This window comes from Anabrus simplex, chromosome 3 (assembly GCF_040414725.1).
Source record: "Anabrus simplex isolate iqAnaSimp1 chromosome 3, ASM4041472v1, whole genome shotgun sequence".
Classification (NCBI taxonomy): Eukaryota; Metazoa; Arthropoda; class Insecta; order Orthoptera; family Tettigoniidae; genus Anabrus; species Anabrus simplex.
Genome location: NC_090267.1, coordinates 90,570,541 through 90,589,565, shown reverse-complemented (window position 1 = coordinate 90,589,565; position 19,025 = coordinate 90,570,541). Strand labels below are relative to the sequence as shown.

General features: G+C 41.0%; 1 protein-coding gene across 1 annotated transcript in view; it reads right to left on the bottom strand.

Moving 5' to 3' along the window:
* The window catches only part of LOC136866667 (UDP-glucosyltransferase 2-like), a 90,808-nt gene extending 73,987 nt beyond the window's left edge, over nucleotides 1-16,821 (bottom strand). The window contains exons 1-2 of the mRNA XM_068226802.1: nucleotides 16,634-16,821; nucleotides 480-663 (exon numbers count right to left, since the gene is read on the bottom strand). Coding sequence (XP_068082903.1) covers nucleotides 480-663; nucleotides 16,634-16,821 — 372 coding nt within the window. The remainder of the gene's footprint in view (nucleotides 1-479; nucleotides 664-16,633) is intronic.
* Between the last annotated feature and the right edge of the window lie 2,204 nt (nucleotides 16,822-19,025).

Below are 19,025 nucleotides of genomic sequence, written 5' to 3'. Positions count from 1 at the left end.
TGATTTTTCTAGGCGCAACGACAAAAAATGAAATGGCGTATGGCTATTAGTGCCGGGAGTGTCCGAGGTCATGTTCGGCTCGCCAAGTGCATGTCTTTTGATTTGACTCCCGTAGGCAACCTGCATGTCGTGATGAAGATGAAGTGATGATGAAGACGACACATACACCTAGCCCCCGTGCCAGCGAAGTTAACCAATGATGGTTAAAATTTCCGACCCTGCCGGGAATCGAACCCGGGACCCCTGTGACCAAAGGCTAGCACGCTAACCATTTAGCCATGGAGCCGGACGGTGCAATGACGAAATTCTGTTATTTATGGAACTGAAACCATGTAAGATGTAACTTACCTGTCGCTAAATATAGAAGTTCTGAAGTTAAATATTTTTCAGTGTATGACATTTTGTACCGAATTCTTGTTGCGTGTAGAATGATCATATCCCTGTATCTGATCATGTAAAAATAAATAAGATGTTCCTACCTTTTGTGGATGAGGACTGATGACCGTGACCTGATGACCTCTGGCTGCCAAAGCCTTCATAATAACCTGGAAGGGCAACTGGTGGCTGATCATTGGAGATGGAAATATACCAAGTATTCGAGCAGCATGGCCACAGCCCAGTGAAATGAGCAGTACCACGCCCACGAAGGACATTACTGAGAATCTGAAACAACAATGAGGGACTGGTGTATTCTTTATTTCAGAGGCTAAATCTGAAATCCATAAAGACTTCTCAATTAACAGAGCAAGAATATCATGTAACAGTAGTCATTCATACGTCCGACTCGTTGGCTGAATGGTCAGCGTACTGGCCTTCGGTTCAGAGGGTCGCGGGTTCGATTCCCGGCCGGGTCGGGGATTTTAATCGCTTCTGATTAATTCTTCTGGCCCGGGGACTGGGTGTATATGTCCGACCCAACACTCTCCTCATCATATTCAGACAACATACTACACTACCAACCACCACAGAAACACGCAATAGTGCTTACACCCCTCCATAGAGGGTTGGCGTCAGGAAGGGCATCCGGCCGTAAAACAGGGCCAAATCCACATGTGCGACGCAGTTCGCACCCGCGACCTCACAGGTGTGGGAAAAGCGGCAGGAAAAGAAAGAAGAAGAAAAGTAGTCATTCATACGTTGTAATTTTTGTGACACGGAAATTAAACACATTTCTTCACGTAAGTTGCTATTTTCCAATTTAACGTAACCTACATACATTTATATTATAGACTATTATGCCTTTCAGCGTTCAGTCTGTAAGCCTCCACATTCTCCATGACCGATTCTATTACTGTCCTACGTACCATATCCTTCACTATTCGACTCACATAGCATCACCATCGAAGCCGGTTTATGCGTACAGCCTCATCAAACGAGTTCTATTCTACCTTAGCACTTATCTCCTCATTCCAAGTCCCTCCTGCCATTGTTCCCACCTGTTTGTACCAACGGTCATTCTCGCTACTTCAATGTCTGTTATATCCTAGTTTTTTATTAGGTGTCGCCGTGGGACCACGAATCGATTCAATACGACAATTGAACTCTAATGATCTGAATGCACCTATAGCTGCAGCACTTCCTTCAGAGACCCAAATCACACTTTTGATGAATTTCTACTCATTAAATAACTGGAAACGTTTACAACTGTAGCCCTACATTGACTTATTAGCTTCTCAACCTCTTTCAATCACTACTCATCTGCATTTAGGTCAGACGCCCAGATGGCAGATTCCCTATCGGTTGTTTCCCTAGCCTTTACTTAAATGATTGCAAAGAAATTGGAAAATATTAAACATCTCCCTTGGTAAGTTATTCCAATCCCTAACTCCCCCTCCTATAAACGAATATTTGCCCCAATTTGTCGTCTTTAATTCCAACTTTACCTTCATATTGGGACCTTTCCCTACTTTCAAACACACCAGTCAGATATATTCATCTACATATTCGTTCCACGCCATCTCTCCACTGACAGCTCGGAACATACCAATTAGTCGAGCAGCTCGTCTCCTTTCTCCCACATCTTCCCAGCCCAAACTTTGCAACATTTTTGTAATGCTACTCATTTGTCGGGAATCACCCGGAACAAATCGAGCTCCTTTTCTTTGGTTTTTTTTTTCAGTTTTTGAATCAAGTAATCCTGGTGAGGGTCCCATACACTGGAACCATTGTCTAGTTGGGATCTTACCAAAGATTTATATGTCCTCCCCTTTACATCCTTACTAAAATCCATAAATACCCTCATAACCATGTGCAGAGATTTGTACCCTTTATTTTCAATCATACTTGTGTGATTACCCCAATGAAGATCTTTTCATATATTAAGACCTAGGTACTTACAATGATCCCCAAAATGAACTTTCACCCCATTAACGCACTAATTAAAACTGAGAGGACTTTTCCTAGTTGTGAAACTCACAACCTCACTTTTAACCCCGTTTATCATCATACCTGTACCTACTGTCCATCTCACAATATTATCTAGGTCATTTTTCAGTTTCTCACAATCTTGTAACTAATTTATTACTCTGTACAGAATAACATCATCTGCAAAAGCCTTATCTCTGATTTCACTTCTTTACACATATCATTGATATAGAATATAGTATATAAGAACACATAAAGGTCCAATAATACTGCCTTGAGGAATTCCCCCCTTTATTATTACAGGGACAGGTAAAGCTTCGTCTACTCTAATTCTCTGAGTTCTATTTTGTAGAAACATAGCCACCCATTTAGTCACTCTTTTGTCAAGTCCAATTGCACTCATTTTTGCCAGTAGTCTCCCATGGTCTACCCTATCAAATGCCTTAGATATATCAATCGCGATACTGTCCAATTGGCCATCTGAATCCAGGATGCCTGCTATATTGCACCCGACAGAGGCAAGATCCAAAGACCTTTGGTCAAGACTGGTCATCTAATTTGCAGACGTAACGCTATTTTCAGAAGAGAAATTTTTAAATCGATAATTATCAACATCATGGCAAGAGATAAAACAACCATTTAAATTTGATTATAAAATCTTTCGGTAGTTACAGTCTGTTGCGCAACCTTTTATTGTTTAGCAGGAAGTTCCCGGGAGATTGAAGCTTGTAGTATTACGGATGGGGCCGAGTCGGTAAACCACCAGAATGATATGTAGGAGAAGTTACCCCCAACTCATACTGTAACCGATTGGGAGGAGTAAACTTTTTCGAATCGGAATATGGGAGCCATCTTTAAAGCAGCATGGCCAACTTGATTATCTACGCCGAGAGAATTAATAAAATTCATATTCCAGCATTGCTTTTTGATCCAGAAGGGCATGTTATAAGTGGAGCATTTCTTTAGAGTACGTGGTGACTTTTCTGTTAATAACTTACTGATAGAGAAAGAATGCTTGGTTATATAACCATGGAAAAATATTGGCAGCCATCTGGCTTATATCTTCACACCTCGTTGACACGGGGCCTTACCCAAGGAGGGGAGAAATCGAGGAGAGACATTTATTAATTACGAAGGATCCCACGATTGGATTTCGCACGGAAGTGTCTCATTTACATCAGGTGAATACTGGTCAACTCATTATTGCACTAGTTTACCTCTGTTAGGCCGTGAACGGGTCATATGCGAGTTTTGAGAGGGGGTAGCCTCTTAGTTGTTAAAGGACTGCAGGAGCGTCAGCCCAGAGTCTCGTATCTTAATCTTTCTTTTCACGAGAGGCGGACGTGTGCCGGGCGAGCTCCCAGTGTCCTTTTGTTCAGTGAACTGTTGTTTGTAAATCGCAAAGAAAGTGATTAATTCAAGTGAATTGTGCGCCGTATTAATGTTCTCGACTTTAATAAAGGAGTGATAAAACTGTGTCGTGTTTTAGAACTCTTCACGTAACTCGTAAAATTATTATTATTATTATTATTATTATTATTATTATTATTATTATTATTATTATTATTATTATTATTAATCCTGTTCGAAGCTTACCCGAGGTAACTGCGGGAACGCGCGGTAGTAAATGAACTGTTCCAGTAAAGGTACAGTGTAACACAGTGTTGAGTCGTGGATTATCTTGTGCGGGCCGTATCGCAATACCTTATATCACTATTCTTTGATTCGTGGCTTGTTAACGCGTCGGGTCGTGCGCGGGGAAGCTGACGTGCGTAACTTGGAATAAACTTGTGTATATTCTGTGCCTAGGAAAGTGGAGAGTCGTCACCAGCCAAGGACTATGTAGATTCAACCCAGCAGTCAACATGTGCAATCAGCGACCGTCTCAGTGCTGATGGAGCGGTACTAAGCCTCAACATGGACCACCTAAGCTTATAGAGGTGTCTCGAGGAATTTTAGTCTGAGTACCCCATCTTTCTTTGCATGGCTTTGGATATGTGAATTATTTTACGTAAAACTGTAGCTATTAATGTTAGAGATTCAATTTTATTTAAACGTAAATATGCCGAAGCCGAGCACGGAGTTTTCTTTTGTAGCAAGTCTGAGTGGCTTTATTTGTAAATATGGGAAAATTTATTTATGGGAAAAGGATTTTTTTTCCATATAATTTGTGGAGCTTACTATTCATTGTTGTTTTATAATATCAGAAGATTAATAGATTCAAGGTTTGATAATAGAACCAGCTTAGTTAGTTATTCATTCGTAGTGATATGATGGTAGGATAAGTTATGTGAGAAGAGATTGAACTACAAGAGTCGCCCAAAGGACTGAACCCAAGCCCTCCAATGATATACTTAGCTAGGGACTGTTTCATTTTATTTCTGTCGCTTTAATCCGTGCACGTGTTGCTTTATTAACGCGTGTGTTCATTTAATTACCGTGTGTGTTGCTTGATTAATGAGTGTGTGACAGATGAATCGCTTAGGTAGGTCAGAGGGGGTGTAGACCCATTTCAAAGGATCATTAATAATAATAATAATAATAATAATAATAATAATAATAATAATAATAATAATAATAATAATGACAATAATGATCATTAATGATGATAATAATAACGATCATATTAATAAAAATAATGATCATAGTAATAAGAAGAAGGAGAAGAAGAATATTAATATTAGAAGCCGGGGTCTTGATGTTCAGAAAAACGCGTAACATTAATTACCAACGGTTCAGCTGTATATTAAATTATGTGCGGAGATGAGGTTTACGAAGACAGGATGATTCGAAGTCAGGATTCAAGATGTGAGATATTGTAATTGCACATGTAGAGATTTATGAATGAGGAATCTACATCATGATTATAGCGCTGTGCTGCAGTAATGAGATGTATATTTTAAAGGGACGATTTAGTCTTCCGTTAATGAGTAGTCGAGATTTGAAGACACGCCCGCTGCGAGGGGAGGCTGGCATAGAACCATATTTCTTGTGAAAGCCTTGCGTGGTGTATTCCTTTTGTTTGTGAGGACTTCGACCCAAGCAGAGTCTTTTGCCTGATCGAAATTTTGTTCGTGCGAAGCACGTTGATATTTATTGGTACAGCTGATTTAGGTTTATTTCGGTAATAAGCGACACGGTAATCTATACTTAATATTTATTATATTATTGTTTCTTGCACTTAAATGAAAGTAGGCTTTTCAGATTCCCCGGCAACATTGTGGTCACTAGATCAGTCCTGGGCGTGTGTACACCTATTCCACAGTGGTGGGATAAATTATGTGTATCTCATATGATTTGTGTACTATGTATTGATTGTATTTGTATAATAATTTCGTGCGGCTATTTCTATCCGAGTGCAGCCCTTGTGAGGCAGACCCTCCGATGAGGGTGGGCGGCATCTGTCATGTGTACTTAACTGCGTGTTCTTGTGGTGGAAGATAGTGTTTTGTGTGGTGTGTGAGTTGCAGGGATGTTAACAGCACAAACACCCAGCCCCCGGGCCACTGGAATCAACCAGTGAAGGTTAAAATCCTCGACCCGGCCGGGAATCGAACCCCGGACCCTCTGAACCGAAGGCCACTACGCTGACCATTCAGCCAACGAGTCGGACATTGTATTTGTGATTAGCGTCGACAATGGTTCTGACCCATTGGTGCGGCGAAATCTTGTGTTTAAGGGAAGGTTCGATTCGAACCCATGATGTTTGATCCTTGTACAAATTGTATTATATTAGGCTCAGTTATTCCATTGGGAAACAAATTTGTAGTAGAGTAGGTGTCACTCAGACTTGTTCACATCGAGTGTAAAATTTATTGGCCCAGTAATAGCGGAATAGCTTGAGTGATTTATGTTAAATGTTTCCGTACACGTTAAGTCATGACATATTGCATCGTGATGGGTTAGTACTCGGGCTTATTCCGCAATACCAAATTATCATAACAATCCACAACAATATAGAGCCAATCCATGTATATCATTTGCGTATATTTCTTTCACTCACCATAATCATCAGGATCTAAAAAACTCAATCGATTTAATTTAAATTTAATAAGAATATGTTGTCAATCTAGTTTAGTTATGCCGCCCGTCTTTTCGTGAACCTGTATGCCGCTAAGTCGTTTTACGTCTTACGCCCAATTGATTATAACCCGTTAACGACCCTGTAGACTTATCGCCGGAACCCATAGGGTACGGGGCGAGTGCAATATCTTGCTGGAATCCTATACGTTGAGCTTCTGTTTAATAACATTTTCTAAACCCAAACTGCCTTCTCTTAACACGGTTATTAATTTCGCAAACATCTCCAATATAATCAGAACGAATGCTATCCCAAAGCTTTCATGCAATGCATGTCAAACTGACTGGCCTGTAATGTTCATGTTAATGTCTATAACCCTTTCCTTTATACACAGGGGCTACTATAGCAACTCTCCATTCATTTGTTATAGCTCCTTCATGCAAGCAATAATCAAATAAGTACGTCAGATATGGTACTATATCCCAACACATTGTCTTTAGTATATCCCCCGAAACCTTATCAACCGAGCGATTTGGCCGTGCGGTTAGGAGCGCGCAGCTGTGAGCTCGCATTCGGGAGACAGTGGGTTCGAGCCCCACTGTCGGCAGCCCTGAAGATGGTTTTCCGTGTTTTCCCACTTTCACACCAGGCAAATGCTGGGGCTGTACCTTAATTGAGGCCACGGCCATAGCAAAAAAAAATCTTATCAATTCCAACTGCTTTTCTAGGTTCCAAATTTTGTATCTTACTGTCAATGTCATTGTTGTCATAGGTAAATTTTAATACTTCTTTAGTGTCAGTCACCCCCTCTATCTGGGCATTATACTTGTAACCAACAATCTTTACATACTGCTGACTGAATACTTCTGCTCTTTGAAGATCATCCCATACACACTCCCCTTGTCCATTAATGTTTCCTGGAATATCCTTCTCGGAACCTGTTTCTGCCTTAAAGTGCTTATACATACTCTTCCATTTTTCACTAAAATTTGTATGACCGCCAGTTATGCTTACCATCATGTTATCCTTAGCTGACTTCTTTGCAGGTTCAATTTCCTAGTAAGTTCCTTCAATTTCTCCTTACTTCCACAGCCATTTCTAAATATATTTCATTCCAACCTGCACCTCCTTCATAGTATCTTTACTTCTCTGTTATAATATAGTGGATCTTTACCATCCCTTGCCACCTTTAAAGGTACACACATATTTTCACATTCCTCAACAATTGCATTAAAACCATCCCAGAGTCGGTTTACATTTTTATTTGCCGTTTTCCATCGATCCTACTTACCTTTTAAAAACTCCCTCATGCCCGTTTCATGAGCCATATGGTACTGCCTAAAAGTTATAATATTAATATCTTCCTTTCTTTCACATTTATTATAAACAACCACAAAAACAGCTTCGTGATCACTAATAACATTTATTACTTCGGTTTCTCTATTGAAATCATCTGGTTTTTCCAGCACCACATCCAGAATATTCTTCCCTCTAATTGGTTCCATCACTTTCTGAATCAGATGCACTTCCCATATTAACTTATTTGCCATTTGTTGGTCATGCTTCCTGTCGTTCGCATTACCGTCCCAATTGACATTTGGTAAAGAATGGCTAAGGAGTGCCAGCGTAGGAACACTGTGGGTGTGGCGAGGCATTGAGGGATATGAGGGAGGAGTTGGAGAGTTGGAAAGTTTGAGGGAGATAATTAGGATTCTCACAGAAGTCAGGAAGGTAGATAGCCCTCCCACAAACAATGTACAGGTTACAGTAGTTGTACAAGAGGGAGGGGAAGGAAAGGAGGGAGTTGTAGAAGACAGGTGGTCTAATGTTCTAAGGTGAAGGAGATTGCAGGTTAAGGGCTCTATTCAGGATCAGAATTCAGGATAGGTGGCTGTGCGCAATCGGCACGAGTTATTCCAGGTAGAACAACAGCGGGAACATGAGGAGCAGGGAACTGTTGCTGAGAGGTGTGGAAGTAGGAGGAACGGAAAAGGTAGGAAAGAGAAATGTAGAGGATAGGAAAAGACAGGTGGAACAGGGTCATCGGAAGGAGAAAAGGGTAGAGGAATTAGCTTCTGCAGCTATCAGGAAAGATAGGGCTGGCCAGGAAGGGAGGGGATCAAATGAGGTGGGTAGGGTTGAGGCTCTGGTCATGGGGGATTCCATCGTTAGACATCCGGGGAAAGTGTGTGGAGGAAAGGGAACCAGGGTAGAGTGTTATCCAGGAATTAGGTTGAGGCAGATGTTGAGGAAATTAGAAGGGAGGAGGGGAAGGAGAAGGTGGTAGTGTTTCACGTTGGTACCAACAACGTATGGCAAGCTGATATAAGTACCAACATGGATGGAGATGTGTGGGATATGGTAAATGCAGCACGGGTGAAGTTTAAGGAAGCGGAGATTGTTACCAGAGGAATACTGTGTGTGAGAGATACTGACTGGAGGGTGATTGGGGATTTAAATGAGACTATGGAGCGGGAATGTGGGAAACTGGGAGTGAAATTTCTAGATCCTAATGGGTGGGTAGGGGATAGGGATCTGTGCTCATATGGCCTTCACTTAAACCGCAGTGGTACGTATAAGTTAGGAAATTTGTTTGCAAGGGTAATAGGGAGGCACGTTCAGGGAAACGGGGTGGCCTAGCGAGTGGTGATGAGGGAACAGGGAACTGGAAATCAAGTAGGGATGACATAAAAATGTTAGTGTTGGACTGTAGAAGTATTGTAAAGAAAGGAATATAATTAAGTAATTTAATAGATACATACTTAACAGATATTGTAATAGGAGTTAAATCATGGCTGAGAAATGATATAATGGATGCAAACATTTTCTAACGGAACTGGAGTGTGTATCGTGGGGATAGGATAGGAATGGCGAGAGGGGGAGTATACATACTGGTGAAAGAGGAATTTGTAAGCTACGAAAAAGTTTACAAACATGAAAGTTAAGGTGTAAGACTCATTTCTAAAGTAATAGGCAACTTGATATCCTTGGAGTGTACAGACCGGGAAAAAGTAGCGCTGACACGGGTTCAGATTTATTTGATAAGATAATCAGCTATGTGGGAAACGACGTGGAAAGGATTGTGAGTATAACGGGAGATCTGAATTTACCAGATGTCAATTGGGAAGGAAATGCGAACGACAGGAAGCATGACCAACAAATGGCAAATAAGTTAATATGGGAAGGACAGCTGATTCAGAAGTTGATGGAACCAACTACAGGGAAAAATATCCTGGATGTGGTGCTGGTAAAACCAGGTGAGCTCTATAGAGAAACCGAAGTAATACATGGTATTAGTGATCATGAAGCTGTTTTTGTCGTAGTTAAAAATAAATGTGATAGAATGGACGATCTTAAAAGTAGGACTATTAAGCAGTACCATATGGCTGATAAAGCAGGCATGAGGCAGTTTTTAAAAAGCAACTATGATCGGTGGAAAACGGTAAATAAAAATGTAAACAGACTCTGGGAAGGGTTTAAAGCAATTGTTGAGGAATGTGAAAAATGTTGTACCCTTAAGGGTGGCAAGGAATATTAAAGACCAACCTTATTATAATGGAGAAATAAAGAGACTAAAAAGGAGGTGCAGATTGGAAAGAAATAGAGTTAGAAATGGCTGTGGAAGTAAGGAGAAATTGAAGGAACTTACTAGAAAATTGAATCTAGCAAAGAAGGCAGCTAAGGATAACATGACGGCAAGCATAACTGGCAGTCATACAAAATTTAGTGAAAAATGGTAGGGTATGTATAGGTATTTTAAGGCAGAAACAGGTTCCAAGAAAGACAATCCAGGAATCATTAATGAACAAAGGCAGTGTGTATGTGAGGGTCTTCAAAGGGAAGAAATATTCAGTCAGCAGTATGTAAAGATTGTTGGTTACAAGGATAATGTCGAGATAGAGGAGGAGACTAATGCCAAAGAAGTATTAACATTTACATATGATATCAATGACATTGACAATAAGATTCAAAAGTTGAAAAATTAGAAAAGCGGCTGGAATTGATAAGATTTCCGGGGTTATACTAAAGACAATGGGTTGGGATATTGTACCATATCTGAAGTACTTATTTGATTATTGTTTGGTTGAAAGAGCTATGCCTAATGAATGGAGAGTTGCTATAGTAGCCCCTGGGTATAAAGGAAAGGGTGATAGACATAAAGCTAAAAATTACAGGCCAGTAAGTTTGACATGCGTTGCATGTAAGCTTTCGGAAGGCATTCTTTCTGATTATATTAGACATGTTTGCGAAATTAATAACTGGGTTAATAGTCCGGTTTTAGGAAAAGTTATTCCACTGCAGCTCAACTTGTAGGATTACAGCAAGATATAGCAGATATCTTGGATTCAGGAGGTCAAATGTACTGTATCGCGATTGACCTGTCTAAGGCATTTGATAGGGTAGATCAAGGAATACTACTGGCAAATATGAGTGCAATTGGATTAGGCAAAGAGTGACTGAATGGGTTACTATATTTCTAGAAAATGGATCTCAGAGAATTAGAGTAGGCGAAGCTTTATCTGACACTGTCATAATTAAGAGGGGAATTCCTCAAAGCAGTATTATTGGATCTTTATGTTTTCTTATATATAAATAATGTGTAAACGAGTGGAACGAGAGGTAAGGCTTTTTGCATATGATGTTATTCTGTATAGAGTAATAAATAAGTTACAAGATTGTGAGCAACTGCAACGTGACCTCAAAAATGCTGTGAGATGGACAGTAGGCAATGGCATGTTGATAAACGGGGTTAAAAGTCAGGTGCGAGTTTCACAAATAAGAAAATTTTCTCAGTTTTAATTACTGCGTTAATGGGGTGAAAGTTAATTTTGAGGATCATTTTAAGTAGCTAGGTGTTAATATAAGGAAAGATATCCATTGGGGTAATCACATAAATGAAAATGAAAATGAAAACCTACAACCTGTTTTCCAGTCATTGACCGGGTCAGGGATTAAATGAATGAAGCAGATATAGGCTATTAGTGCGATGGGGTCGCCACTCCCAAAGAATCACATAAATATGATTGTAAATAAAGGATACAGATCTCTGCACATGGTTATGAGGGTGTTTAGCGGTTATAGTAAGGATGTAAAGGAGAGGGCATGTAAGTCTCTGGTAAGACCTCAACTAGAGTATGGTTCCAGTGTATGGGACCCTCTCCAGGATCGCCTGATTCAAGAACTGGAAAAAATCCAAAGAAAAGCAGCTCGATTTGTTTCGAGTGATTCCCAACAAAGAGTAGCGTTACAAAAATGTTGCACAGTTTGGGCTGGGAAGAATTCGGAGATTGAAGACGAGCTGCTCGACTAAGTGGTATGTTCCGAGCTGTCAGCGGAGAGATCTCGTGGAATGACATTATTAGACGAATAAGTTTGAGTGGTGTCTTTAGAAGTAGGAAAGATCACAATATGAAGATACAGTTGGAATTCAAGAGGACAAATTGTGGAAAATATTAATTTATAGGAAGGAGAGTTAGTGATTGGAAGAACTTACCAAGGGAGATGTTCAATGAATTTCCAATTTCTTTGAAATCATTTAAGGCAAGTCTTGGAATACAACAGATAGGGATTCCGCCACCTGGCCGCCTGCCCTAAATGCAGACCAGTATTGATTGATTGATTTGATTGGTAAATTGAGATCACCCTCTAAAATCACGTTCCTTTCCTTATCGTTTCCCACATAGTTGATTATCTTCTGAAATAATTCTGAATCAGCGTCTGTGTCTTTTTTGTTTCACCGAAACATCAGCCATTTCAATTCGACTGAACGCTGAATAAAATACACATACAGGTACATAGCACTTACATTAATGATAGATAGTGGTTCAGAACTTACGTTACCGGGCGTGTCTAGAGGGTCTGTCTTTGAGCGCGCCCTGGTGAAGTAACGAAACGCTGGCAACCAGGAATGAGCCGGCTGGAAGGTTTATAATGTTCAACAACGGACCATTTATATTGGTATTACGTTTATTGTTATCAGCTGCCGTCCTCGAGGGCCCGTGTTCTGGTACTGCCAGAAATTTAAGAATGGCAGGAGGGCTGGTATATGGTTGAAATGGTTCATGCAGCTCCCTTGCGTTTGGGGGGTGTGCCTGAAAAGAGCTTCCTTACCTCGGGATGAGGACACGAGTTTACTTTTTTATAACAAAATAGGTAATAAGGTCCCGTGGTGTTATTCTAAAATTCTTTGAATCGTATTGGAAGAAATTCACATTCTCTCAATATTGTCTGAGATAAAATCTATAAGAATTTAATTAAATAAAGTCCACCTGTTCAATACACGTTTGCCATTTGATAAATGGTCTGTCTACAAAGCTACATAGGTCATGTTTTGACCTAGCCTAGAGGCCAGCATCAGCTAAAATAACATAAAGAAGATTGACATATATAAAAAACAGTGATTCATAAAAACTTGAGATAAAATATAATCAACAAATGCAATGGGAATCTATGTTTATAATGTACATAGCTTCAAACTTGGATGAATTTAGTTGTAATTGTGGGTCCAACTGTATTTAACTGGCTGGAGGAAATACTTAAAAATTGTGAACTTCTAGCTTCCAGATGAGTATGTGTAAAATAATGTAAAATGTTAAATTTGTACCCAAATGTCACCCCATTCAAACATCGTAACTCATAAATATGGGAGATATGAGAAAATGTTTTAAGACCAAACATGTAGAGCGATAAAAGAGGCGTCTGATGGATGAAATATCAAGATTCGCATCTCTCTGCTTGTAACACTTCCCGGTAATAATGGCCATCTGCATATCTTTTAGCTATAGTTTCCTGAAAGTCTTAAATTTTACCTGCCTCGCCCAAAATCGAGATTGAGGCACAATATGCCAGACAAGCTAGAAAATTGAAATTAGCCAAAATTATACGTTTTATCCTGTAACCGACGGAAAATTTCCAAGATCCTTAAATTTTTCACTTTTTAACCCCGAAGAATATCGAAATATGGAGGCAATTTTAATGTCGCTGCAGAGCTTCGTTTCGAGGAATTTTGCGGCTAACCGGTTAGTCGTACCACACAACGGATGGCCCAATCTCAGTTCAATTTCGAAAGATCTACAACTTTTGTCCTATGATTTTGTCGTCTCTCTCTCTATTATACCTTAGATTTGGCTGTATATCTCGATTGTTTGTAAATTTTATGCTTTTTACACGAATATTAAACAGTTTGACACACTTATGGGAAAGATATAGTCATCGAATTTGGCACGCAGATTGACACGACCAATGGCTATATGCAAACCAAATTTCATGATTCTAGCTTCCACATAAGTATGTGAAAAATAATGTAAAATTGTTAAAGATGTACCCAAATGTCACCCCATTCAAACACCGTAACTCAATCGAACCCGTAATATGGAGATATGAGAACTTGTTTTAAGGCCAAACATATAGAGCTCTAAAAGGGGCGTCTGATGGTGCAAACTTTTTGTTGACGTGATGTACCGTTTAGGAGCAGTAAATCTCTAAATGAAGGTCTGCACTTTCAAACGTGCGCTAGCCAATCTGTCTTAAAAATAAAGTCGTAACGACATTGATTGTTTTGGCGAAATTTCCGTACAGTCATCCATTTCAGGTGTAATAATGACCATCTGCGTATATTTTAGCTTTGGTGTCTGTTTGTTTGTTTGTTTGTTTGTTTGTTTGTTTGTTTATCTGTTTGTTTGTAACTTGAAAACTACTGGATATATTTCTACCAAACTTCACATTAAGAATCCACCTGTCCTTGGGTAGGTTTTAGGGCCAATATTGTTTCTAAATACCTGAAATGACTGGGGGTTTATAAGAAAACGAAACCGTGATTTTGCACTCCCACAAAATATACACCACCAAACTTAATTGACATCCACCTGCCTTAAAATCAATTACTAAACCTTTTTCCTCATGTGCATCATTAACGGACCAGTTTTCGATTCAAGTCCCATCGGACTTAACTCAAGAGCTTGTGCGTGTAAAGCGTACCTCTTATAAGTTGAAAACTACGGGAGATATTTCAACCAAACTTCATATTTAGCATCCACCTGTCCAAAGGTAAGTTTCTAGTTCCATACCATGTCAAATTCCCGGAACGGACTGTGGCTTTATAGGAAACCGAAACAGTGATTTTACTCTCCCACAATATATGAAAGACCAACCTGACTGAAAATCGACCAAACCTGATGGAAATGTATTTCTAAAATCTTTTTCTCATGTGCATTTTTTCGATAGAATCAAAAAGGGAGATAAATAAACGATCTGTTTTTAGGGTAAGTCCAGCTGACATAGTCCATAAGGGGTTGTACGTAGAGAAGATTCCGTGTCTTTATAAATAAATTCGTAAGGACCGTGTATCTGCACATTGACTTTTTTGGGTAATTTTCCTACAGTTATCCGTTTGAAGTGTAATAATAACCATCTGCGTATTTATTAACTTTAGTTTCATGAAAGTCTTCATTTTTACCCCCGGAGAATATCAGAATATTGAGGCAATTTTAATGTCGATGCAGACCTTCGTTTCGAGGTATTTCGAGGCTAAACGGTAAGTCGTATCACAAAACGGATGGCACAATGTGAATTCAATTTAGAGTGATCTACAACTTTGGTCCTATAATGTTTCGTCGTATCTCTATTCTTTATATGTTAGTTTGTTTCTATTTCTCGAGTATATCTACATTTTGCTCTGTGCACGCGTATAATTCGTAATTCGAATTCGAATCACTCATACCAAATTCTATGTTTGTAGGTGTTCATATTAGTACCCAAAAGTAATACACTGTGAGAAAACCTTACCCAAATTTTACCCCATTCAACGTTTCTAACTCAATTCCATCCATAAATAGATGAGACAGGAGAAAATGTCGTAAGACCAGCCATTTAGACCGCTAAATATGGCGTCTTATAGCACAATCCGATTGTTGACTCTTCAACTGTAATCTGTCTGGAAGTAGGAAAGGACGCCTGCCATTTTAAAACTCCCAAAATCGATCGTAACCACGCAGTAGGTATTGCGGACTCCCATTATAATGAATACTTTTCTACTCGATTGTGAATGGCAGTAGGCAAGTGAGCCTGCCGTTATTATCACAACTCCGCAACTCGCACTTTACATTGTAAACAACGTATGGGAACCTCCCGCGGCCTGCGAAGATTTTCCGGGAAAATCAATTGCATGTGATATACGTTACATTTAGTGTCCTAATGTAAAAAATAATACCAGTTGTTTCGTATCGCGTACAGATTTGTCACAAGACCGTCTCATGTTTATGCTTTTGGAGCTTCGTTGTTGTAAATGAGGTTTGGATTGGTTGTATGGAATGCAGGTGTGGACATGTCCGAGAGAAAATATTGTATGTGCTCTGTTTTAGAGGGGAGTAGGTAATCATACAGGAACACCGGAAGAACAATTAGAACAGTTGCAGTTCGCGCATGCGCAATGTCAGACAAGGTCAAAATGTCATGATCGCGTTTCTCCGTAGTCTGAGAACATGTGTCACGCCCTTTTATACAAGTTACAACGTGCACTTGGAGTCGATTGAGTGAATGAGTGAGTTCGTTCGTGTTAAAATGGCGGTGGCGAAAATGTTTGAACAATCCCAACTCTTTCTGTTATACAGGGTGAACAAAAAATGCCGCAATTGGAGGTCGGCATGCGATTCCTCATCCCATTGCAAGACAAAAGTTTCTATAGCCAGATCGGATCTGGTGCTGTTGGAAAACAAGTTGAAAACGAGAAGCTGGCAACACTGTCACATCCTGCGGCGCATCGGAATGTCATAGAGAAACGTGCATCATCCCGCTCTACCGTACCCGCCGTCGCAACTTGCAGAGTAGACGGTTGGGTTATGAAACCCACATGCACCGTGGAGGTACGGCTCGAATCCACGTCAGGTTGTTATTTTTTTATTTTGTGTGTGTGACCTCAGGTCCCTAGTTCCCGTCGTGTAACTGCGTTTGTGAGTATGACATCCTGTTGTCACATGGCAATAGTGGAACCCATGAGAATGTGATCAGTTCAACTGAATGCATGAGTCGACTAACCACTCAGTGCTCAACCATACCTGGTCCTGTCAAGTGCCTGTAGGGCGGCTTCCTGATGGAGCACACAAACGGCGAATACAACGATATGCTTTTAGTGTTGGGTACATCCGATAACCAAGCTTCTGCTGCTGCTCGTGAGTATGCAGCACGGTACCCTCAAAGGCACCATCCCGATAAGAATGTTTTTCGTCGCCTTGAGCAACGCCTGCGGTAAACCGGTAATCTTCGTCCACAAGTAGTGGACAGAGGTCGTCCATGGACTCGACGTACTCCACAAACAGAGGATGACATTCTTGAAACCGTTCACCAATCACCTCGGCGAAGTACCCATGATATTGCAAGGCAGTTCCAGGTATCTCAAACACTGGTTGTTGATGTGTTGCACGACGAAAACGTGCATCCATATCATTACACGTTAACTCAACACCAACGGCCAGAAGACCACATTTAACGAGTACAGTACTCTGAATAGCTTTTGCAACAAGTTGAAGATAACAAACATTTTATAAAGCATGTGATATGGAGTGACGAATGTAGCTTCACTCGGGAAGGTATTTTCAACCATTACAACAGCCATTATTGGTCCGACCACAACCCACGTGTCACCGATGAACGTGGCTTTCAGGCACGCTTTGGCATAAACCTGTGGGCTGGAATCGTGGGAGGAGTGCCTTTAGGCCCTTACCGATTGCCGGACAAGTTGAATGCTCCCCACCGTCGTACACTTCTACGCATTACTTAGCCTGACGATTTAGAAAACGTTCCACTTGGTGTTCGGCGACAGCTGTGGTTTCAGCATGATGGTGCACCGCCAAACTTTGGAATGACCGTGCCTAACTGATTAAATGAAGCGTTTCTAGGGAAATAGATTGGTCGTGCAGGTCCAATGTTCTGGCCTTCAGGTTCCCCGGACCTTAATCCACTAGATTTTTATTTGTGGGTAACATTAAAGGAACATGTTTATAGTACTCCACCCATAGATGTACAAGACCTAATAGCTCCCGTGCATGCTGCATCGGCAATGGTGGATGCAGGTGTGTTGCGTATGGTCCGGCAAAGTACGCTCCAGCGAGTGACGAAGTGTTTGCAAATGCAAGGTGGTCGCTTTGAACATCTGCTGTGAAGTGAACGTTGCTCGTAAGTGTACGTACTGGCTCTGTGAAGATAAGACTGGATGTCAAACGTACACTATGGAATTATTGTGCGTAACATAATGGGCAATCCAGTGTCGCCTACCTTTTCTTCTTTCCTTCTTAATCTGTTTACCCTCCAGTGTTGGCTTTTCCCTCGGACTCAGCGAAGGATCCCACCTCTACCGCATCAAGGGCAGTGTCCTGGAGCTTCAGACTCCGGGTCGGGGATACAGCTGGGCAGGATGACCAGTGCCTCGCCCAGGCAGCCTCACCTGCTATGCTGAACAGGGGCCTTGCGTGGGGATGGGAAGACTAGAAGGGATAGACAAGGAAGAGAGAAGGAAGCAGCCGTGGCCTTAAGTTAGGTACCATCCCGGCATTTGCCTGGAGGAGAAGTGGGAAACCACGGAAAACCACTTCCAGGATGGCTGAGGTGGGAATGGAACCCACCTCTACTCAGTTGACCTCCCAAGGCGTAGCCTACCTACTGTTCTGTATTGTGTTTCCTTGTACCGCATTGGATAGAGACGGTGTTACTGTGTCCAATATTATGTCCTACGTATCGGCTTTATTTGTGCCATGGAAGAAACAAGGTGGTCGTTTACGTCTGTAAGAAATTCAAGTTATGTTTGAATGTTTAAGTAAAGGTAACTGTAACGATAAGACAGAACATAGTGTATTGCATAGTGGAAGTGTACATTGGATACAATTTGATACATTAACTGAAAAACAATTGGCGCGAAGGCGACTCAAACATCGGCGCGTCCGCACAACCGGCATTTATGGTATTACCTCCTCTCTGAGCTAACGAGACAGCTCCGGCATAACGCCGAGTTCATGCGACCTGTGCTTGGCCACGAAACGCGCCGTTACAGCGTTGCCAGAGCCTCGTTCCTTAACTCGCATTTCTATTAAACCTATTGGTGGGACTAAGTTTTGCAAGATAAACTTTCGTAGTGAATTTCGACGAGGAACCGCATGCAGACTTCCTCGTGCGGCATTTTTTGTTCACCCTGTATATGTGGCCAGTATACAATTACAGGCCAGAAGCGAAATATTACGCCATTTATAAAAAGCCTGTACTTGGCATATTTTTACGTGAAGTTAGGTAATCAGGACAAGAATATCACACTCCATATTGTGTGCAAAACGTGTGTAGAAAACCTGCGGGAGTGGTACATTTGGTTATTGCCGTCAATGCCAATGGCTTGACGGGAACTAAGAGATCATGTTGACGAATGATATTTTTGTGAAAGTAAAGTGTGTCCGCCTCTGTGGTGTAGTGGTTAGTGTGATTAGCTGCCCTCTAGGGTTGGCCTTTCCCTCGGACTCAGCGAAGGAGTTCGATTCCCGGCTCTGCCACGAAATTTGAAAAGTGGTATGAGAGCTGGAACGGGGTCCACTCAGCCTCGGGAGGTCAACTGAGTAGAGGTGGGTTCGATTCCCACCTCAGCCATCCTGGAAGTGGTTTTCCG